This window comes from Hordeum vulgare, chromosome 6H (assembly GCF_904849725.1).
Source record: "Hordeum vulgare subsp. vulgare chromosome 6H, MorexV3_pseudomolecules_assembly, whole genome shotgun sequence".
Classification (NCBI taxonomy): Eukaryota; Viridiplantae; Streptophyta; class Magnoliopsida; order Poales; family Poaceae; genus Hordeum; species Hordeum vulgare.
In genome coordinates this window covers 21,996,729-22,022,119 of record NC_058523.1, presented here as the reverse complement: position 1 = coordinate 22,022,119, position 25,391 = coordinate 21,996,729, and the positions used below count along the sequence as shown (strand labels likewise).

At 43.0% G+C, this 25,391-nt stretch overlaps 1 protein-coding gene and 1 long non-coding RNA gene across 2 annotated transcripts; one reads left to right on the top strand and one right to left on the bottom strand.

The window, feature by feature from the left end:
• Positions 1-19,134: 19,134 nt before the first annotated feature.
• On the bottom strand, positions 19,135-24,151 carry LOC123403872. The gene is made up of 3 exons (XM_045097788.1): positions 23,011-24,151; positions 21,839-21,936; positions 19,135-19,410 (listed from the first exon to the last, which is right to left on the bottom strand). Exons 1-2 carry the CDS (start codon positions 24,134-24,136, stop codon positions 21,884-21,886), a joined length of 1,179 nt encoding a protein of 392 aa, XP_044953723.1. The 5' UTR covers positions 24,137-24,151; the 3' UTR covers positions 19,135-19,410; positions 21,839-21,883.
• On the top strand, positions 19,417-21,096 carry LOC123403873. Its single transcript, XR_006611573.1, has 2 exons — positions 19,417-19,562; positions 19,672-21,096. It is a non-coding gene; the product is annotated as an uncharacterized LOC123403873 (long non-coding RNA).
• Positions 24,152-25,391: the final 1,240 nt, after the last annotated feature.

Genomic DNA, 25,391 nt, shown 5'->3' with positions numbered 1-25,391 from the left:
GTCAAATATAAACTATTGCTTTGAATCATCTAAGTCCTCATGTCTATGCTATGAAAATAACTTGAAGTACGTTGGGTAGCATTCCACAATCAAAAATACGTTTGACTACTTTCCTACTCGAGGACGAGGAGGAGTTAAGCTTGGGGAGGTTTGACACGTCTCCAACATATCTATTATTTTTGCTTGTTCCTTGCTATGATGTTATTATTCTTGGACATTTTTATTATCATTTTATACCTTTTTATATCATTTTTGGGGACTAACCTATTAACTTAGTGCCAAGTGCCAGTTCCTGTTTTTTGCCCTATTTTTGTTTTCGCAGGAAATCAATATGGGATAATATCAAATCGTCCCGAAACTTTTTGAGGATTTTTTATAGAAGATAAGGATGACCTGGAACTTCGAGGCCAAGGAAGATCTTGCCGGAGGGCCCCACACAACACCAGGGTGTGCCCCAGGGGGGGGGGGGCTGATGTTGTGTCGGCCCCTGCCTCGTCCACTATAAATTTAGCAATATTCAAAAACCATCAAGGGAGTCCACCAAATACTTTTTCCGCCGCCGCAAGCCTCTGTTCTCGCAAGATCCCATCTGGAGGCCTTCTCCCGTACTCTGTCGGAGGGGGAACTCATCACAGAGGGGCTCTACATCAACCTTGCCGCCTCTCCGATGATGCATGAATAGTTCACCACAAACCTACGGGTCCAAACAATGCTAGATGTCTCTCTCACTCTCTCTATCTATCTATTTGTATCTCAATACAACGGTCTCCATGATCTTCATGGAGATCCATTCGATGTAATGACTTTGTGCGGTGTGTTTGTTGGGTCCCGATGAATTGTGAGTTTATGATCAGATCTATCGTTGTTTTATTTGATTTCTTTGATGATCTCTTTTATGCATAATTTAGTATAGACTTTTATTTCTTCTCTGAAGTTTTGGTTTGGTTTGCCCAACTAGATTAGATCTTCTGGCAATGGGAAGAGGTGCTTGGTAATGGGTTCGATCTTGCGGTGTTCAGTCCTAGTGACAGAAGGGGAGTTGATACACATGTGTTGTTGCCATTAAGGATAACAATTTGGGATGAATTATTATATGCTTTTTTCTTGAATACATCATGCCATCGTTCTTAATGCACCATTTCGTTCTTATGAACTTAATACACTAGATGCATGCTGGATAGCGGTTGATGTGTGAAGTAATAGTAGTAGATGCAGGCACGAGTCGATCTACTTGATTTGGATGTGATGCCTATATCATGATCATTGCCTTGGATAGCGTCATAACTATTTGATTTTCTATCAATTACCCAACAGTAATTTGTTTACCCACCGTATGCTATTTTCTTGAGAGAGATGACACTAGTGAATCCTATGGCCCCCAGGTCTACTTCTATTATAAGATCAATCTCGTTTACTTATACAAAAATACTTGCTGCACTTTTTTTATCTTATATTTATCTATTAGTCTATCATATATCATTTAATCTCGTTTCTTGACAACCGAGAGATTGACAACCTCTCGTTTGCATTGGGTGTGAAGGTTTGCGTTGTGTGTGCAGGTGACGGTATTGCTTGGTTCTCCTACTCGATTGATAACCTTGGTTTCTTAACTGAGGGCAATACTTACTCTACTGTGCTGCATCATCCTCTCCGCTTTGGGGATAAAAACCCAACGCAGTTTACAAGTAGCACAAGTTTCTCCAATTATTCTCAAACATTGTGGACATGTTCTAATACCCTAATAATGCATCCCCACCAAGTGGTGAATCAAGGAGAACAGATCCACTTGTTCAAATCCCCCAAACCCATTTCTGTTGATTTCTAGAATTGAGAAATGTTGCATTGTCAAGTTTCCTCAATTGGTCCCAAACTTTTTGGGCACGCTCTAATCCTCAAATAATACCACCACACCAAGTGGTGCATTAGGGGGGATAGATTTGCATAACCAGATCTCGTAAAATATATTTGTTCCCATTATGTGGTTTATAAAGTTTACACTGGCATCTCTCATCATATAATCCCAAAATGGATGATAAACCTCATTTCCATCTACCCTTTGATCCTGTTAATTCTCAAGGTAAGAAGAACCCTTTTACTTTCCCAAAACAGCATCAAACACCTTCTGCTGATTTGGTAAAAACCCTATTTTAACCCCTTTTACATTTCCTCTTGATCTCAAAATTTTAGCAAAGCTCATCCTAATTACCTTGCATCTCTAGTAAACTTTACTTGGCCATAGCTCAATTATTGGTGGGTGAAACCCCTCCCTTGCCATCCCTCAATAGCAAGAGCAGGTTTGTCCCGCTCCTCAGTGGTCGTTAATCCATTGTAAAATGCATATGACAATTTGAAAAATAAACCAAATGCATAACAATATAGTATAATTTTGACAGGAAGTTGCAAAGTTAATTTTGCACTTATTAATTAAATGTTTCAAAGGACAAAATTCCCTAGCTCTTACAAAGATTCCAGCGTCAGAAAGGGGTAGCAAAGTGAAACTTTTTGCTTGCTTGTGTTAGGGTAACCCCTAGGAACACCCAAAACACATGTATACCCTAACTCCTACAAAGATTCCCTCCGATTTTTGTGAAGTGAGACTTTCCAGCTATAACGTGATGACGGTGAAGTCGGTCACATCCTAGAGTGGGAGGAATTTCATCAAAACTTATGATAATATTCCGACGTGTATGTCTTGTCCTCCACTCCCACAATGTTTCTTTTCCTTGAAAGAACTATGTGACGCTTTGGCTCATCGTATGATTTATTCGCCTCCTTATCTTTTCTTTTTCTCGGTTTGCTAGACATGCCCTTCACACAGAAAAATGGAGCCACATTATTGGCTAGGATGAATGGTTCATCTGTGTACGCAAGATTGCTGAGATCCACTATTGTCATTCCTTACTGCGGGTCTATCTTCACCCTGCCTCCTGTCAGATTGACCCATTTGCAGCAAAACAAAAGGACCTTAGAAGAACTTCCATAGTCAAGTTCTCATATCTCCTCTATGTAACCATAATATGTGTCCTTTTTTCCATTGTTGTATGTTGCATCAAAGCGGACACCACTATTTTGGTTAGTGCTCTTTTTATCCAGGTCGATCATGTAAAATGTATTCTCATTTATCTTGTACCCTTGGTAAGTCAATATAGTCGAAGATGGTGACTTGGCCAACACGTACAACATATCTTCAACAATGTTGTTATTCATGATGTGTTTGCAACCAACCACCAGACTGCTCCAGGTTCTTGGAGCGTACAATATCCATGCGCTCCTCGATATACGGAGCCACCAAGGTGGAATTTTGTAGAACTGTGTAGTGTGCTTGAATGAAAGAATGTCCATCCATACATATTAGTGCTTTCTTTCCTAGCTTGCCTTTTCCACTGAGTCTCCCCTAATGCTGCGATTCAGGAACACCAATCGGCTTAAGGTCAGGAATAAAGTCAACACAAAACACAATAACCTCTCCTATTCCATAGCCCTTGGAGATCCTTCCTTCTGGCCTAGCACGGTTATGAACATATTTATTTAAGACTCCCATAACCTCTCAAAGGGGAACATATTGTGTAGAAATACACGACCCACAATGGTAATCTCTTCGAGTAGGGGACCTAGGATGTGCGTCATAATATTGAAGAAGGATGGTGGGAACACCAACTCAAAACTGACAAGACATTGGACCAAATCATTATGTAACCTTGGTAGAATTTCTGGATCGATTACCTTCGGAGAAATTGCACTAAGGAATTCACACAGCTTCACAACGGGTAGTCGAACATTTTTTGGTAGAAGCCCCCTCAATGCAACTAGAAGTAATTGTGTCATAATCACGTGGGAGTCATGAGACTTTAAGTTTTGGAATTTTTTCTCTGCCATATTTATTATTCCCTTTATATTCGATGAGAAGCCAGACGGGAACTTCATACTGCTCAGGCATTCAAAAAATATTTCCTTCTCTTCTTTGGTAAGAGTGTAGCTGGCAGGACCTTGATACTACTTTGGATGCATGTTGTCTTTCTTGCTCATACATTGCTGGTCCTCCCGTGCCTCCGGTATAGTTTTTGTCTTCCCATACATGGCCAAGAAGCCAAGCAGGTACAAGCAAAGATTCTTCATCACGTGCATCACGTCGATTGAATTGCGAACCTCTAGGACTTTCCAATAGGGTAGCTCCCAAAATATAGATTTCTTCTTCCACATGGGTGCATGTTCGTTAGCGTCATTCGGAATAGATTGTCTGCCAAGACCCTTTCCAAAGATTACTTTTAAATGCTTGATCATATCAAATATATCATCACCAGTACGGTGGTGAGTCTTCTTTTGGTGATCCACCTCACATTTGAAATGCTTGCCTTTATTTCTTAAGAGATGCCTGATCGGAAGACATCGACGATGTCCCGGGTACATAGTCTTCTTACATTTATCCAAATATATACTACCAGTCTCATCTAAACACTATGTGCATGCATTGCATCTATTGTTTGTCTATCATGAAAGGTTACTAAGAGCAGGTCAATCATTGATGGTTACAAACAACAACGCTCGTAGGTCAAATTCCTCCTATTTGTGCTCATCCCACACACGTACACCTTTCTTATCTCACAACTTTAAAAGTTCTTCAACTAATGGCCTTAGGTACACATCAATGTCTTTGTCGGGTTTCTTAGGGCCTTGGATGAGCACTGGCATCATAATGAACTTTCGCTTCATGCACAACCCAGGAGGAAGGTTATAGATACATAGAGTCACGAGCCAGGTGCTATGACTACAACTCTGCTCCCCAAAAGGATTCATGTCATCTATACTTAGAGCAAACCATAAGTTCCTTGCATCAACTACAAAGTCCGAGAACTCTCTCTCAATTTTTCTTCATTGCGGCCCATCAACAGGCACTCTCAACATCGTGTCTTTCTTACGGTCTTCTTTGTGCCATCGCAACAACTTGGCATGTTCTTTGTTTTGGAACAAATGTTTCAACTGTGGTATTATAGGAGCATACCACATCACCTTGGCAGAAACCCTCTTACTGGGGCGCTCACCCTCAACATCACCAGGGTCATCGCGGGTGATCTTATCACGCAATGCACCTCATACCGGGCATGTATTCAAATTTTTGTACTCCTCACCGCGGTATAGGATGCGGTCATTAGGGCATGTATGTATCTTCTGCACATCTAATCCTAGAGGGTAGACAATCTTCTTTGCTTCATACGTACTAGCGGCCATTCGTTATTCTTTGGAAGCATCTTCTTTACCATTTTAGCAACTTTTCAGGTCCCTTGTCAGATACACCATTCTTTGCCTTCCATTGCATCAATTCCAGTGTGGTACCCAGCCTTTTCTTATCATCTTTGCAATTTGGGTACAACAATTTTTTGTGATCCTATAACATGTGCTCCAATTTCAACCTCTCCTTTTCACTTTCTCAGTTTCTCTCTGCATCAACAATGGCCCAACCAAGATCATCAGCGGGCTCATCTGGTGCCTCTTGATCTTCAGCTTCCCCCGTTGTAGTATCACCGTATTCAGGGAACATAGGGTATTTTTCAACATCATCTTCTTCATTGTCTTCCATCATAACCCCTCTTTCTCCGTGCTTGATCCAACAATTACAGACGGATATGAAACCGTACTGGAGCAGGTGGATGTGAAGGATTTTTGACTTAGAGTAATCCTTATCATTCTTACAAACACCACATGGACAACACATAAAACCATTCCGCTTGTTTTCCTCATCCACACAAATTAGATTATGCATGCCATTAATGAAGTCGGGAGAGCATCGGTCATCGTACATCCATTATCGGCTCATCTTCATTACACAACATTGACGTGACCAAATTAATACAAGTTCATCACATCAAAACCAAAGTAGAGTAGTGACCAAATGTTATTACTGCAAAAATATATACATAAAGTTCATACATATATACTTCTCATAAACAACATACAACTATTTAAAGCATTTAAATGCAACATCAAATGCGGTCAAAATCATAACTAATGTAATAATTGATCCGACAGCATAATGATAACAAGCCTCTTTATTAATGGCATATTTTCTAATATTTCTAATCTCCAAGCGCACCGCATCCATCTTGATGTTGTGATAATCGACGATATCACAACATACAACTCCAATTTCATCTTCTCTTCTTCAATTCTTTTCATTTTTTCTTTCAAATAATCGTTTTTTAACTAAATTTAACTTCTCGACAAGAGGGTCGGTTGTAATTTACGGTTCACGTACCTCCTATATAAAAATATCTATATCAACTTGATGGGCATAATTGTCATAAACATGAAATGAAACAAATAGTTATAAAAGATAATATAGCAAATCCGAATCATAAACCGGATGAGGGCCAACGGGGACAGATATCAAATCCATGGCACTATATATATATATATATATATATATATATATATATATATATATATATATATATATATATATATATATATATATATATATATATATATACATATATATATATGTGTGTGTGTGTGTGTGTGTATAACAAAAAATCATACAAGTAACTATCTAAATCATACAAATTATATATTTTTTACAAAAAGGATAAGAACAAGAGGCTCACCAAGGTGGTCCGACGACCGGACGGCACGGGCGATCGACGCGGTGAGGACGGGGACGGGAAGGCTCTAAGTAAACCACACCTATACATATGCAAACTAAGAAGTTAATTTGAGCTCAAATTGCATATAATCAAATAGACCTCTTGTCACGCCCAAGATGCGACCCTATCCTCAAATTGGCACGAGGGCCTCGTCAGGGATAGAAGCGCATCTCGTCGTGTCGCAAGAATGGATATCGTTACAAGTACCTGTACTGAAAAGAAGAGATATATAGAATTGGCTTACACTCGCCACAAGCTACATCAGAGTCACATCAGTACATTACATAATCATCAAGAGTAAGAGCAAGGTCCGACTACGGACGAAAACAAACGACAAAAGAAGAACGACGTCCATCCTTGCTATCCCAGGCTGCCGGCCTGGAACCCATCCTAGATCGAAGAAGAAGAAGAATAAGAAGAAGCAACTCCAAATGAACAATCATCGCGCTCGCGTCAAGTAACCTTTACCTGTACCTGCAACTGGTGTTGTAGTAATCTGTGAGCCACCGGGGACTCAGCAATCTCATTTCCAAAGGTATCAAGACTAGCAAAGCTTAATGGGTGAGGTATGGTTAAGTGGTGAGGTTGCAGCAGCGGCTAAGCATATTTGAGGTGGCTAACTTACGAGTACCAGAAGTAAGAGGGGGAAGAACTACGCATAGCGGACGTGAACTACTGATGATCAAACGAATGATCCTGAACACCTACCTACGTCAGACATAACCCCACCGTGTCCTCGATCGGAGAAGGAACTCACGAAAGAGACAGTCACGGTTACGCACACAGTTGGCATGTTTTTTTAATTAAGTTAACTTCAAGTTATCTAGAACCAGTGTTAAACAAAGTATCCACGTTGCCACATAACCGCGGGCACGGCTTTCCGAAAGATTTAACCCTGCAGGGGTGCTCCAACTAGTCCATCACAAATTACCACAAGCCGCATAGAAATCCTCAATCACGAAGCTCGCGATCTCGTCGGATTCCCTAGTGGAAAACCTCAACTCTGAGATTACCCAAAGCATCACCGGAATCCCGATGCACAAGATATCTCGTCAAAGGTAAAACTAATCCAGCAAGGCCGCCCGACGTGTCGACGATCCCGATAGGAGTCGCGTACCTCGTTCTCAGGACACGACGGATGGGTCACACTAGGAGTACCACACCTCGGGTTGCCCCGCGGTGGCCCCGTAGTGTGCCAATTTGGACCAACACTCATGAGGAGCACTGGCCCGGGGGTTGATTAAATTATCCTCGGGGTCCGGAAAGTCCCTATGCAATTTTATTCGGTGTTTAGGCAAATGTAGTACCAAAGTTGGGCCTTGCCAGACCAGCTTTAATCTAAAACGAATTATCAAGGGGATCCCCATAACAACCCCGATCGTGTTAGGAGCGCTCGATTATGGAACATAACACCGGTAGCCGGTAACTAAAGGGGGCAAAGGTGGAACAAAACACCAGGCTAGAAAGGCCGAGCCTTCCACCTTTTACCAAGTATATAGGTGCATTAAATTAAATAGCATTTAATATGGTGATATAACAAGGAACCCATGCTTTCACATGGAAGCATCTGCACCTGCAACTAGCAACGCTAACAACAGGGTTAAGCAAGTAGTAACATAGCCAATCAGTGGTTTGCTAGGTCGAACAGGTTGAAGGTAATCATGGCATTGTGGAGAGGCTGATATTTAACATGTGGTAGGCAACGAGACATAATCGATAGCATCGAAATATCTAGCATGGCAATGATAGTAATGGTATCTGGGGAAATGATCATCTTGCCTGAGATCCCGCTTGGAAGAAGTATGCCTCCGTGAAGCAGACGAACCGACGTAGACGATCGGGTCCTCACATCCGACATGCTTGCGGAACTCTTTCGAGACGGGGAAACCGAAAACAAGCATCAACACACGATATTCATCACACGATGCACAACACATATGATGCATGAGCTACTGAATACATGCAAGTCACGGCATGACAAATCACACAATCAAACACTACACATTAAGTGAAGTTCAATATGCACGAGTTGCATATTGACGAAACTCCACGTTAATTATTTAGTTCACTCCCGGTTATTTACACGGCAATATTAAATGTGGTTATACATGCAAGAGGTGAAGTGGAAATTAAACTACCTATCTAGGCATTTTAAATGAGGTCGGAAATGACATATAGCATCTCTGAGACGACCTCACATGTTAATTTACAATTCTGTCCAGATCTGAACTAATACCTTTAATTAGTTGTTAAACAGCAAAACAAATAGGTTCACGTGATTCTACGCGTCAAGGCAAGCAATCTACACATAAGGATCATCTCCAACGGAGCTACGGGTCAAAAGATACAAGCACCGCAAGATATGATGACATGAATGCAAAATGTGTGCAACGGCAGCTACGAGCACTTCAACACATTCAAACAGAAAGAGAAAATGAAACTACACGAGATTCTAAGCAAGTTTCATGTAGGACACGATCAAAACGGAGCCAAGGTTCGAAAACTACGAGCAAAACAAGAAAACACTCCAATCTGCCAAAAACAGCCACATAGCATATTCAACGCCTCACAACTTCGGTTACCCAACTCCGATAAGCTCAAGCAAGGCGCGGCACGGAAGAGGGCAAGAAGCACTTCTACGAACAGCTAACAACAACTAGCATGGCAGCAAGGAGCACTAGGAAAAGAAGACACAAAATGACATCTCACGCACTATTTCAGACTTAGTGAAAATGACACCTCGTCAAAGTGCAGTTTTCAGCCTGAAGCAATATTGACAGCAGCAAAACCTATAGCTACAGGACTCCAAATGGCATGAAACTTCACAGCATGCTAAAGAAACACAAGGGGTACAATTAACTCCATTGGACCAACCCCAAAAGAGCTACAGGTCACAAGCTAGAAGCAAAACAAAACAGCAACAAAATAATAACAGAATCCAGACTTAGAAATATTTCAGCTCCTCTGAAACAGCACTATTCAAGCAACTTGAGAGCAAGCAAACAACACCTAAACATGCATTTCTATTGCAACTAAAAATACCGGGACCTAAACAAAACACCCAAGATCAACTCCCTAGTTGACAACTAATCCAAACGAGACACGGAATAAATCCTACGAATTAAACAAAAGGGCATCACGGCAAAATATCTCGCGAACTAACTTCCTCAAAAGCTAAAAGTAATTGCACAGAAAAATCCATGGGATTTTTCTACCCCGAAAACATATAAAATTTGTGGGGTTTGCAACGCAAAATATAGTCACACAATAATGCGAGATAATACCTCTAAACGGGAAAATAAACTACCGGCAAAACCCTACACGGAAAAATACGAGTGACCGCTCTAAAATACGTAGAAATATGATCCCTAAAACATGGACATTAAATCCATGGCATACGGGCAGTCCGGACACGCACGAGAATTAACTACGGAACGGATCCTAGTTAAACAGCACGTAAAACGGGGCATTAGGCACTCTAAACAGCGTTAAACAAATATGCAAGTTCTATAATCGGATTCTACGTGAAATTCTACACCAAATCGATATAAAGATCACCTCGATCCGACTAACGGAACTAAAGATACGGGCGTTTAAAAATCTAACCTCTTATCTGGAATTTATATTAATTCCTAAATCAAGCTAAAATCACAAATGGGCCGAACGGGGTTCACACAGGTAAGGTGTGCAGGGGGCGAGGGATAGCTACCTTGGCCACTTGGGCCTGGCCGGTTGGATGCTCTGGGCCGCAGCGGGAGCTGGGCCACGTGGCGCCGGTGCTGGCCGGCCCACGCGCCGGTTGGGGCAGGGAGCGGGGCGGCGCTGGCCCTGTCGTCCTCCTGCTCAAGGCGCAGGCTGGCGGCGGCTAGCGAGCAGGCGGGGCAGGCAGCCGGCGGGGTCCGAGGGCGGCGCTGGATAGACCCGACCGTCGAGGTCGCGTTCCTGGCGGCGGCGGCTCGAGGCGACTCCTGGACGACGAGGTCGGCGCGCCGGGATCTGGGGCTACGGCGGCCGGAGGGGGCTCTGCGCGGCGGCGGCTATCGACGACGGTGCTGGCCGGCGCCTCCCGAGGCGCAGCGGCGGAAGGCGGCGTGGCGCGAGGCGCGGGGAGAGGTGGCGCCGGTGAGGTGCGGGCGGTGGAGCTCGGCGACGGAAGCAGGGAGCCATGGGGGAGGCTCGGGGTTGCAGGGGCTCGGGCACTCGGCGGCGGCGGTTCGGGCCCGGCGGGCCGCGCGGGCTCGGGCGGGCCGGCGGCGCTGGTGGGGAGAGGCTGTTGTGGCTAGGGTTAGGGTTTGGTAGGTGGGGCGCGGAAAACGAGGCAGGGAAGAGGGGCTGTCCAAAAATTAAGGGGGAGGGGGTATTTATAAGGAAAAAGGGGGCTCGGTTAACCGGAATCGCGATCCGGATCCAACCGCGGGGTCGGATTCGGACGACTCCGAACGCGGGGCGTGCTACGTGGCCGTGTTGTGTAGACATCCGGAGACGAGAGGGAGAGCGGGCGGCACGGCACGAGTTTTAACAACACCGATAGACGTTCGACGAATAACCGAAGATGGTGCCGCTACGGTCGACCGTTCGGGTACCAGTCGGTCTCCGATCGCGACGAAATTCGACAGGCGGCCTAGCTACATCTAATCGCGACCGCGTGCCAAGTATCACCTCGATCAGAGAGAGTTTTAAACGCGCTTTAAAAACAGGGTTTCGATAGTGACGCGGGCGCGTGCGAGTGCGGTCGGGCTCAGAACGGACGACGACGCGAACCGACACTAACAACGAATGCAAGTTTTGAAAACTGGCGGCAACGGAGATGTCGATGCAATGCTGATGATGCGCATGATGCGATGATGATGCGGCAACTGAAAATACCCACACGACGAAAACGGAAAGAGAGGGGAATCTTCTGGAACGTCGGCATCGGGCTGTCACACCTCTCACATAATTACTCCCAAACTAAAACACACAAATCACTATACTTATAGAGCATGAAACGAGCTAAACTAGCAATGAGAGATGAAATGATGAAATTGCTAGCCATTTAGAACACTTTGATAGATGGGGTGCCTTCAATCTTGACAAATCTAGGCAAAAATGGAGGATGAACTCGAGCTTGGGGAAGGAAACAAAGAGGAGAGAAAACTTGGACTCGGGCAAGAAGAAGAAGAGCTTTATATAGGGAAGACTTTAGTCCCGGTTTGTATCACCAACCGAGGATAAAGGTCTATCTTTAGTCCCGGTTGGTGATACCAACCAGGACTAAAGAGGCTCGCATGGGCTCCATCTTGTCGCAACCCCTTTAGTCCCGGTTGGTATCACCAACCGGGACTAAAGGTCCAATTTCAACCGGGACTAAAGTCGGTCATGCCCCCGTCCGATCCTAGATGTTGGAACTAGGACTAATGCTCACATTAGTCCCGGGCCCAAACCCAACCGGGACTAAAGGTCCGGACGAAAGGTGTGTTTTCCACTGGTGTCCTATTACTCCAACACCGTAGATCGACCGAGGATGGACTTCCTATAACATCGACACCGCCAACCGACCAGGGATTGGGTCCTATCTGATAGTCGCTGACTCGGTTGCCGCCCACATCTCTATGAACATAACTTTTTTTTTTGGGGGGGGGGGGGGTCCGGAGAGCGATTGTTTACGGCCCCATATGTACCGGGTAGCACATCACAAATGGTCATGTTATGGAAACCGTGTATCACGCATTTTTCCATCTCACACGATTTGGTTTGGGAAACCGTGTGTCGTATATAACAGAGTGTGATAAATAGTTCCCCTACTGCTATCAGATCCCCATAGTTTCCCCTTCTTCCCCAAATCCTTAAATAGCCTCCAAATATGTAGCCCCAAATTCCCTAGTGTGGCGCTGACATTGAGGGAATGTGGAATGGTGCTGATGGTTTCAGTATGCCTGATCCAGTTCGTATAGTCGGTCTTGGCAGCGCCATTAGCGGAGCCACCACGACGGCGGTCACCGTCGAGCACTTGCAAAAGGTCATCAGGAGGTTGGTGTACTAAGGATCTGAATTGTCTTGTCAGGTCCCAATCATTCCTCATATTTTTAGCATGTCCAAAGCAAGCAACTCATTCAATCCGTCCTAAATTGGACCCCATCTCTCTCTCTCTCTTAGGAAAGTGATCAAATGTCGGATCCACAGCATGACTCCAGCAGACGCCCACTACATGAGTTTGATTCTGAGTTTTGTGCCACCGATAAGTATCAATAGCTGAGTTGTGTGCACGGACACACTCCCGCTCGACGTGTATGCATGGAGGGATTCCACATTGGCAAACGGTTTCTCGTCTGCCCGTTTAAGTTCAGTTAATGCCCCCACTCATCTTGATTATTCAACATTCGCAGGGATAGGATGCTTATTCCTTTGTTAACTGGTTGGATGATGAATGGCATGGCATGGTTCGGAGTGTTATCACCAAGCTTGCAGAAGATAACGTAAAGCTGAAGAAGAAATTGACTGATCCGGAATGTACAATAAGTACGATGAAGCAAAAAAAGAATCAATCATAGGCAACAGATGAAAGCAAGAGACCAGAAGGAACTGGCATGTGTAGTTGTATTTGTCACATTAGCCATCTTCTATGAGTTGTTTGCAATGATGATTATGGGTTTTGTTTTATTGTTACTGGCTACAACAACAAGCAGAGCTCATATTTAGACTTGAACTCTGTTTCCCATGTTGATCTCATCGAAAACGGTTAACGAATACAGATTCGACAGTGACCATTCACATTATCATGCACAAGTGGTTTATTCAATTGTGTGCCCTGTCGAGCACACAATTCGGAACAAAAAACCGTATCTGTTGTCTAAAATTATCGCATACAATTCTGATTACCGACATGTTTGCAGAATATCACACACACCTTGTTACACCAAACCGTTTGTGTTCTTTTGGATCAACACTAAAGGTTCATATGAGTGATCTGTATTCCATATATCGCACACAAGCCCTGCATATTCCATATATCGCACACAAGCCCTGCATAAACGCTTGCGTTACATTGGATCTTTGCAAACAGTTCTATGTTGTCAACTGTATATCATACATCACACATGCTTGTGTTTTTTAAACTGTTTGTGTTATTTTTCCTCATCACAAACAGTTTGTAAATACCAGATGTTTGCCACACAGTTTGGTTCATTGGCGCCGGAGCTAGAACTATATTGTTTGTGATTCATGCATCACACAGGGTCTCATCGAAGGGTCTATGATTTGAGACAATAGCCAAACTACCACTAGTCAAAACCAAACATGCCAAAATACCACTAGTAAAAGCCAACTTACCAAAATAGCATTGGTTCATAACTGAGACTAACATCATCTGAAAAAGACTTCCATGCCCTTACCTCTTCAACATAGAATAAACAGACACAAAATGGTTCACATAAGTCACAACACAGTATAGCATACCAAAAGAGCACCTCCTGTACACCATTGTGCCTACTATGCATGCATACACGGTTGCAAACAGTCTTCGTGCCATAGGATAGGAGTACTGACTCCGATTACATAACATCTAATTAATCTACTATAAGTTATAATCTAGGACGCTCAACATCCAAAAGCTTGTTGATATCCTCCTTCACATGGCATTGCTGCTTTGAGAGAAAACAAAGTAAAGATCAGGATGAAGGCAATTTGGAATTTGAATATTTTCACAGAAAAATCATGCTTCTCACAATCAAATGAACTGAACTCACAGAAGACGGCTAGGAGCAGCAATTTTGCTCCTTGTAGATGCACTAGGAGGTGTTGAAGCAATTGCAATAGCTGCTGCCTTTTGCCTTGTCATTGGACTTGTAGGACTACCAAGTTGAGTACCTTGCTTAGTTGGTGTCTTAGGAGAAGAAGTAGCTGTGATGCTTGCTTCAACCTTTGATTTTTTCCTACAACTCAATACAATTAATATGCAGGACATTTGGCAGCAAGTGAAAGAAATTTCGACTCATGAAATAATTGCCGTGGAGGAGTAGCGTCTCGGTCCGCGTCACTTTCAATCTCAGGCTCCTTGCATGTCTTTCGAAGATGACCTAATGCTCCACGCCTTTTGCATTTGTGTTTTCTGCCAGTTCCACCTTCAGTGCAATTATTTATCCTCCTAGTTCTTGGACGTCCAACACTCTTGGTAAGCTTGGGAGGGATCATATCAAATCCAGGATTTACCTTGGGCCATTGGGACCTACCCCTAATTGGCATGAGAATTCCCTCATATGCCGCTTTGAACCTTGCCACTGAGAAGCACTCATCAATATAATCCTCTAGCTTGGCTTTTTTGGAGAATATGAACCGAAGAGCATGTGTGCATGGCTTACCACAAATCTGCCATCTTCTACAAGAGCACTCGTTTTTCTCCAAGTTAACGGTGTGCCTCCATCCATTTCCTGAAATCTCAGCTATATTTGGTGATGCTCTTGCTTCCAAATAGTGCAGCCCCCTACTTTTCAAATTCAACTCCTTTATCACACTAGGTAGTATGTAACCTACCAGCGTTTGGGCAACGGCTCTCCTTTTCTCGAACAATTTCATTATCATTTCCCTCAGGTTGTCCAAAAGCTCAACAAGTGCAAGTTGCTTCATGTCCTTAATCCAATTATTGAAGACCTCTGCCAAATTATTGCAGACATACTCAACTTTTGTCATTGCTGAAAATTCTCCTTATATGTACCTTCCAATTGATCGTTTGCACGAGCTCTTCCTTTCCAAACATCGGTGTACTGAAGCTTAATATCATACTCCTTTTGCAAAGTTTCTCTAAGTTGTTTTGCACTCACCGTGGGATTCTCCTCAAGTGCAGCATTCCCTTTATCAGCAAGCCAATCTCTATTTGCCATTCCTTTGCTGCAATTGGTACTCCCACAAGTATGGCCAAAAGAGAGTTTTTTTACCTACAATAACATTAAGAAACATAAGTGCCAAATAAACAACAGTAAAAACAAAAGAAATCAACAATAACATAAGCCAAAGCAAGAAGCAAACAACAGTACTAATCATACCATGAAAGTTTTTGTGTTAGGTAATGTTGAGGCATGTATCCTCCATGGACAATCCTCATCAGTGCAATTAGCCCTAAATCTTTGAGGGTCACTATACTGCGTGCCAAAGGACCAATCTTCTCTAATTGCTAATTGTCTCAAAGCAACTTTAAATGCTTTAGAGTTAGGAAATGTGGCTCATACTTCAATTCGAGGATTGTTTTTATCATGGATATAAGTAGGAGCCATATTGTTCGCAAGTAAAGCCTCATCATCCCCTCGCACATGTTGTGGATCATAAGAGTTGTCCACATCCAGTGTTCCCAATGGAACTCTTGCAGCCTTTGGCTCGACATTCTTTTGTGGCTCGGCATTCTCCTTTGACTCAACATTCTCCTCATACAAATAGGTGCTCTCCTTGTTGCATCCCACAGGCTCATCATCCTCATACTCCCCTTCATAGGCTTGCTTAGGCCAAGCAAAGAATGGAGCGTGAACTGGCTGATCATCCATCTCCTCGGTCATAACATGGGCTAGTTCATTCTATTGTTGTTTGCTCTCAATGGTCACACCGAACCTTACTATTTTTGTGTTAGAACATATGTCAAACAATTGAGCTATCTCTGATTCAGAGATCAATGGGACGGTGTTACCTCCGAATCCATACCAAATGATCATTCTCTAATCAACAGACCATGTGTACCTCCCCTCCACAACCTCCTTTATCCGCGCAACGGACAAGCCCCGACCAGCCAGAAAATTCCATGTTCTGCCCCTTGTATACACTCTTCTGCCGTCTACAACCGTCAAGTAAGATTGAACATCTATTTCTACTTTGAAATCGCCCATCAAATCTAAAAATGGAAACAAAGGATCATCATTTAGAATCATATGCCACGAGGATCATATTTTCCTTAATTGTAATAAAAATATCAGATTTAAAGCATCAGATATTCACCCCAGCAGCGAGGCCGTCGAGGGCCTGGTCGGGGGGCGAGCGGGAGGGCGGCGTCGGGACCCTGGAGAAGCCGCCCCAGCAGCTGACGTATAGGCCGGAGGACGGCCTCGCTGGGGGCGAGAGGGAGGGCAACCGTCGGGACCTGGAGAGGCTGACCCAGCAGCTGGCGTCGAGGCCGGAGGACGGCCTCGCCTGGGCCTCGTCGGGGGCGAGCAGGAGGGCGGCGTTGGGCGGTGAAGCTAGGGGAGGGCGGCGGGGCGAGCGGAAGGGCAGAGGAGCTAGTGCCGGCATGCCGCCATGGATACGGGAGAGATGGGGAATACGGGGCAGTTCCCCTCTTTAGGTTTAAAGATCAGGGGCATTTTGGAAATACCAAAAAAAAAGCTAACAGATGCTAACAGTTTGACTCACAGAATATGTTTGACATCTAACAGAAGTGTTATTTTGGCCTGAAAAACTAAGAGAGCAGTGTTATTTTGGCACTTTGGTTTTTTATAGTGATATTTTGGCATTTGCGGTTTCCACTAGTGGTATAGTGGCAATTTTCTCCTATGATTTATGTGTCGTCTTTGGACCATCCTGTAGTAGTGTGGGTATCCTAATAGAACATGAAGCTCTCACAGAATATGAAAGGTGATGTCCGCTTGTGTGATCATGCACAACATGATCGTAGAGAACAAGCAAATTTGATCAAGGATGGGATTTCCAACGTAAGAATGTTAAGCCCGAGTATGGAGCGGCAACGTTTACACAGTTTACCCAATTTCATGAAGAAATGCGTGATTGAACTCATATTCAACTTTAAATGATTTGGTTGAGCATGTGTGGACTCACCTAGAAAACCAATCGGTGTATTGGCTCTTTTTCTTTCAATGTATTTGGTATAATTTTAAATTCATTTGGTTGTAATGAACTATGATATTTTTATTTATTGTGATGGTAAAACTACGTGATTTATTTGATTGTAAACTATGTGCAATGTTTTGTTTTATTTCACTGTATATGTATAAGTGCATCTCCAACGCCGACCCTCAAACCGCCCATATACGTCCGGACTATGTTGTCCGAACGTGTTGCACCATCCAATGTGGGGTTGTATCAGTCTACCGAGTGGTTAGACGCACTTTTTTCCTCAAAGTGGAAGCAAAGTGGGGGTTGGGTCCTTTGAGGAGTCCAGATAGGAGCCACGTAGAACTCTGACATCCCGTCCCACTAAATCCTCCTTCTGGTCCCATTTTCTTTCATTCTGCCCCTTCTCCCCCCTTACTTTGCATCCACACCCTCCTCCTTCCCGTCCCACTAAATCCTCCTTCTGGTCCCATTTTCTTTCATTCTGCCCCTTCTCCCCCCTTACTTTGCATCCACACCCTCCTCCTTTGACCCAGTCGTTGTACCTCTTTGACTGGCACACATGCATTGTCGGACCTCCGCAACCAGCACCAACCCGCCCGCTCGCCTTTCACGACGGCTTTGTCCACCCAGGACCTGTCCGTAGACAGGTACGCTCTGCCCCCCTATCGACGTCATTCATGGCAGACACCATGCTGATAGGTGTCCGATTAAATGAAATGTGAGCTTATTTTCAAACACCATGTCTTTTTTAGGGTACTAAGGATGGCGGGGTACTCGACCGTGGAGGATGAATGGATGATTGTTATGCGATGTGTGGTTGGCCGTATCCACGAATTTCATAGTCAGGAGTAAGTGCATGAATTGTTTAACGCGCGAAAGCACATTGCATCCTACAACATGCACATAATCTATAATCTCACTGTGAGGATTTTAGCGTACCGATAATACGCCATCCAGACTAGCATCAAGTTTTCTGGCATAATTTATAATCTCACTGTAAGGATTTTAGCCTACCGATAGTACGCCATCCAGACTAGCATCATCAAGTTTACTGGCGTGGTTAATATGTTGAAGTATGTTGAAGGCAAGGTGACCATTGCATGTGGCAACCAAGGAGATCATAAGTTTTACTCTTCTTGCTCAACTTATCGACTGAATTATTTATTCACTCAATGTTGCTCTACATATTGTGTAGATCGCACTCGCTTTCAGGGTAGAGGGGTGGAAGAGGCAGTATGTGTGGACTATATGATTCGTTCATGAAAAACTTGTTGAACATCCTCTTAATCTCAATTGAATTTGAACTATTATTATACTAGACTTATTTGCATATCTGGTATGTATGGATGATTTGTGCTATTTTGTATCCAAACTTGAATGAAATAAATCGTGCTTGCATGAATTTCATCAGCTTAGTTTAAACAATGTCTGCGTTGTCCACATACGGATGCCGGAGCAAATTTACGGGTCAAGTTGGATATGCCCTAATCAGACTAATAACAAGACTCTAAATACTTAGCTCGGAATCAGATACAAATTCAACAAAATCTGGCCAAAATCTCAACGCTTGATACAACACGCAAGATAAATCTAATAATGGACACATGCGCACACACCAAAATACAAGCAAGATAAATTTACAGGCTAGCCCGCCACAAGATGCTCGCTTCAAAAGCATAGATAGAGCAGATTAAATGAAACACAGGGTAACTACTCATCAACCAAAGCAAGTAAATGTGCCATCAACCATCATGCCAGCTGACTGATGCATACAGAAACTAGATAATCGAGGCAGGTTGTCAAATTAAGCAATTAATTCCTACAGGTGCACTTCACAGCAGCGTACAGACCGGTGCATGCTACATAGAGGGTCAATCTGAAGGTCCGACATACAAATTACAAGAGCCTACCTTAGAGCCAACAACCCATTTCTTCATTTCATTCACCAGAATGTAGCTCGAGATACCTGTGAAGCAAGCAATATCACCGTCAGTCAAGCAATTTTGTATTACTATTCATTCACGAAAAGCCGTTGTTATACTCCTGACTTTTGCAAGACCCAAAATAGTAAAGATTAGCTTCATCGCTATTGCAGGAATTCACCCAAAAGTTTCGAAGGTGGATCATCTCAGCATATTAGACAAAACCAGCATTAGTAACAGAGAACAACAATAGGTAAAATGTAGTGTTCATCACTATTGCAGGAATTCACCTGAAAGTTTCAAAGGTGGATCATCTCAGCATATTAGACAAAACCAGCATTAGTAACAGAGAACAACAATAGGTAAAATGTAGTGTAGTGGGCAGTACCACACCTTCAACTTCTAACATTACAAGTATTTGGCTATACTGGTCCTTCAAGGCTTCAACTTCTAACATTCAGTATTGGGCTACCATGATTGATAATGAATAGATTGGAAGTTTCGTCGGGAAAAAAAAACTATAATTACCAAGTATTTGGCTATGCTGGTCCTTACTTCTAACATTACAATTATTTGGCCATACTGGTCTGAATAGAGCCTAAAAGAAAAGTGGCCATATGGCGGACTCATGGAGTAGGAAAGCAAAAAATGATCTGGTTTCTAGCTCATATACATACTTTTTAGAAATGTATGAACTTAACTAGTCACTAACAAATGGAATTTCATCAAATTTATGCATTACAAGCCAGAAGCAAGGGATCATGTATCCTCTTATTAAATGATACTTCTTTTGGTGGCCATGTTATTAGTCAGTGGCGGAGGACGAAACTTTTTTGAGGTGGGGCGGCCTCTCCAGCATAAATTGTTTGTTTGATGCAAAACCAAAATGACTATGCCATGACTGCATTTTTCTTTCAATTATCATACCCCACTTTGAGGAGAACCTCGTAACCAAATTGAACGTGCATTCGGCCAGGTTAATAAAGAAATCAATCGAAGCAATAAGCTTTATTCATCACAAAAAATGCCACCAATCATAAAACTGTAGTTGTAGATTCTCAATTCATTATCTGAAGAAAATGATACTATAAAAATTTAAAACAAAATGACCTCTACTCATAGTCTTTGCTAGCGCTTTTCCTTTCCTATTCGTCATCTCCTTCTGGCCGCCGGCCTCACGCTCGCAGCGCGCTCTTGCTGGCTGCCGGAAATGCAAATGCGAGACCACATCCCGGTGCACTCTGTTGATTGTTTTTTTTTTGAAAGTCATTCTGTTGATTGTTGGCCTCACAAGTCACATGCGTGCTGGCCACTCCTGCTGGCTGCAGCGAACGTGCGCCGCTCGTTCCATGGAGTGGATGAACGTAGTACTGGATGAGATTCGAGCGATGCTGGGTTCTGGACCTGCTAGAGTGCTGGTTGCTACGGCCCAATAATCTGTCCAGGTGAGTGCCAAGTTCCATCATGGCCCAAAAAGGTTTCACGGTGGTTTTCAAACGGCTTTATTTTTAAGGATGGATCAGTCTGTATGTATGTATACGTATAAAACAGAATCACCAAAAATCAAGGTAGGACGAGCGCCCAACCTCGCCCTACCGGGAGCTCCGCCCCTGTTATTAGTAACTAAAGCAGTTTTTATAATGAATCTAATAATGTAATTTTGATCTTGTGTTCGATATTAAGCACTCGCTCTGATGCAAAAAAAAAAAAAAAAAAGTGTCGTGGCTTTAGTTCAAATTTGAACGAAAACTGAACTAAAGCCACCACTACAATAACTGCAAGCAAAATGAAAAACAACAGTGTTTGATTTATTGAAGCCACACCCTTCGAAGTATTGTCACAATCGTTTGTTCACTAGGTATCACAATAATCCAAAATAAGCAGCAATCCAAAACGGCATGCCTGTACATCCATATAAATAAAGGAACTATGAAACCATATGCTCATGTGTTTTTAGTTATCAATTACTTGTATACACGGGACAACATGCAAATCACACTAGGACATGATAGCCCAGAACCACAGGGGAAAAAAAAGTTAAAGGCAATGCCATGAGAGTAAAGCAAAATGAGAAATATATCCCGAAAGCATAATAATGGGCTAGTGGTTCATCTTCTAGTACTTAGCATGACAGCATTCTATTACCTCCGTTCGAAAATAACTGACGTGGTGTTAGTTCAAATTTAAACTATAACCACGTTAGTTATTTCCAAACGGAGGGAGTAGTACTTAGCATGACAGCATTCCCATATGTGAGAGGCACAAGCATATGCGCGAATAACGAATGGGGAAGGGTCCAAAGTCATCAGTCATTGAAGGGGCTAGAGGAAGAAGAGCCCACAGTACCAGAATAACTTGGGGAGTACTAAGAACAAGGTATAACTAAAGGCAGAGAAGCTGGAAGGAATGGAGGGGCAAACAAAAGAGCACATCCACAAGATAGGGACAGAATAGGAGACAAGATAAGATCACCTGCTCAATTAGTAGATCAAACAGCATATCCAACGGACAATCATCTTACGTATTGACCAAAAGCTCAGCCCTGTCGTGTCCACCAGAAACACATGTTCCTACAAGCATAAGAAGTCAAACAACGTGTCATGTGGGGCAAAGTATATGGCCGCCGGAGCATGGTTAGTGGTTAAGCTATCAAGCTTTGCTGTTTTCTAACTCGTATGATGAGAGCCCCACGTTATACCCAATATCAGCTATCAATAAAGCAGAGACAAAAGAGATTAGGCTCCAACCCACAGCAAACAACACAAAGATTTCCCATAAAAGACAAACATAAACGAGGAGGAGTCGACTGGGTTGTCAGATAAATCCAGAGCTGTAGTTCAGAAAAATAACTCAGCTTGATACAATAATATTAACAAAACACACCTACTGTCAAATTTACTGATTTTTTCGAAACAGCAGATACTCATCAATATTGTAAAAATGAAAAGAAAAAAACTCATGGTATTAGCTGGTCAGAATGGAGAAGTTTCATGGAGCTATTCTGAAGCTCGTTCCACACCATGCAAATTATTTTTAAGTGATCCTTTTTAAATTACCTTTAAATAAATTTAGCATGAAATGATGAAGATGAACTCTGGTTATTATTTTTTCCTTCTACAAATGGACTTTGCCATAGGGAGAACAGTCCTATAAGTGATACATGGAAATTTATTCGTATTTTCCAAACCAAGTGTTTATCATGTATTTAAGATAGTTAGCAATATCAGCAGCGACAACAATACAGAATGAAGGAAATATAACTAGGCTTAAGCATCCAAAGCGTCGAAGCCAGTTTTTCATGTAGTCATCTTCTAACTTTTGTGTATCTCCTATTGGGGGAAAATGGCACTGCAGGTAGCACTAACACTACCATTGAACAATTCCTGCATATATTAATGAGCAGACAATGATGGAATTTATTTCAATTATTCTACAAAGAATTTGCAATTCTTGTATTTAGAACAGCGCACCACAAAACATCATCGCTATACATTGAAGAGATCATCAAGCAGCAAAATAAATCACTGGTATGAAACTAACTAAAATTGTTGGCTTAACAAGAAATGATGTGAACATAATTGCATCAGCCGATTATCAAAAAATAACTTGGTTTGTTGTATCTGCAAAGTAAGACATGCTATTACCTGCACTATAGACACTTTCAAATGGATGGTAGTAAGAAAAGGCCATGGTATTATAAAGATTCTTGAACTCCAATGACCCCAGCTGGATCATGAAGACGCCGATAACTGTCCACAGAAACATCACATTATTCTGCTCAGCAAACCCTAGTATCTCAAGGGGCCCTTTCTCATTCGATTTCAGGGAAAGTAGCTTGTCTAGTTCAATAGTCCTTCCAAGCTCCCATGAAGCAACACCTTGACAATCAATCTTCCTCTTCCATAACTTGGCGGTGTAGTCAGAGCTAGAGACGACGAGGAAACCCATCCCGCCACCCTCGGCCCGCATAACCTTGAAGCTCTTCCACTGGCCATAAAAATGCAGTGGCACCCGTATCACAGCTAGAGTCTGCTTCTCCAAATCAAACTCGAGAGCTCCAACCATATTCCCAGCAAGCTTCCAGTAAAGGGAACCTCCAGCCAGCACAGCGTCATCTGTATAAACCATGGTGGGGATACTGTATAGACTATCGGAAGCCTGGTACGGAACCGGTGTGGAGATCAGATTTCCCCACAGGCCGGTCTCCGACGAGTAAACACAGGCGAGCGCTTGTATATGCTTCTCGTCGTCGCCATCTGCGACAACCAAGGCCACCCGGAAGTGTGGGGCGTCTCCGGCAGCGCGAAGAACCGCCCCATTGGTCAGGGTTCTCTTGGTATCGAACGCCGCAGGGATGGCAACGCGGTGCTGGTCGCCGGTGAGGGGGTCCCACACCAGGACCTGGAGACGGTCACGGAGGAAGAGGAGCATGAGGCCATCGCGGCATCCGAGGGATCTGGGGCGGTCGGGGCACTGGAAGGAGAAGCGGTCGCGAGGAACGCGATTGGGGGCCTCCAGAGTGGGCAGGAAGGAGAGGCCGTCGAATCTGTCGAAGAACCCGAGGAGAGGAGGGTTGCTGTGGTGGCGGAGGCGGAATCGGCGGACGAAGCCGGGGTCGGAGACGAGGCGGCGCCAGCGCTTGCAGACGAGGGACGCGCGCGGGAGCGAGGAGGGCAGCGGGGGAAGGCGGAGCAGGACCTCGCGGAGGAGGTCGTCGACTTCCAGCGGCGAGGCCGCCGGCGAGCAGACGTGGTGGCGGCGGCTGCTCATCTCGCCCTAGCTCGCTCGCGTGGGGGGGAATGGCACGGCAGTGGGTGGACTCGGGCTAGCAGGAGACACTCACTGGTCGACAGCCCATGGCCCATAGTAGCTATACAAACATTGAAGCCCATGATATTTTCATATTTTCATTTTTTTTGTTATTATATAATAAATTTCTTTCGTTCCCCCCCTCGTTATACAACCCATCCCAGTAAGAAAAACACGAACTGCAAGTTTGATCCCACATGAAAGAAAAAGGTGGCTGCTAGCAAGAAGAACACGAACTGCAAGTTTGATCCCACATTCCCCCCTCATATCACAAAAAAATATTGAAACTTACCACGGGAATTCGTTTTAGTCCTAGGAAAAAAGTCCGCCTCACTCATTTTAACTGAAAATTAAGTGAATATTTGATCAAATATATATAGGACAAATTTTATCTATCACCAATGGTAGTTACCAACACTCGTGTTTTGTGTGTTGTATGTATTGTCTATCAAATCGGAGAGTATATACGCGGTATGTACTAGTATGTAAGAAAGTTTAGGAAGTATATATACTACTTTTTCGATAGTATGTCTCGTATTTTATGTATGTTTTTTTTATTTACAAATATATACGTATTTCATAAATATAATATAAACCATGGACCAACTTGCAATTTTTTCATCTAACTCATTTTAAAATATCTTATATATATTGTATCAACATACTTATAATGATAAAGTAATATATATACTACAAAATGATAGTCTATAAGACATGTGGGGTAACGACCCCTAGATGGTAGGATGTATTTTCCTTATATATATAGGGTCGCGCTATTCGTCATCCTGGGTGAGGATTAGTTATTCTTCACACTCCTCCCCTCTATTTTAACATCAATGCATCGTAATTTTACATTTTATGTTTTTTTCTTATTTTATACATAAAAAGATACCGTAAAAAAATATAATCAACGTAAAAATATTTTATGTCACGTAAAATTATGAACTTACAAAAATAGTCCAAAAAGTTCAATAAATTCATTTTTTCTGGTCTTGTGACCTATATTTTACATAATGATTCAATATAAATGTAACTATTTATATTTCAAATATAATTTATTTTTAAATTGATTGTAAAATTATCTTCGATGAAGAATAAACTATTCGTCATCCTGGATGAGGAATAGTTATTCTTCACCCCCTCTATTTTAATATAAATTTATCGTAATGTTATGTTCCGTCAATTTTAATTTATTTAATACATAAAAGAGAGGGTA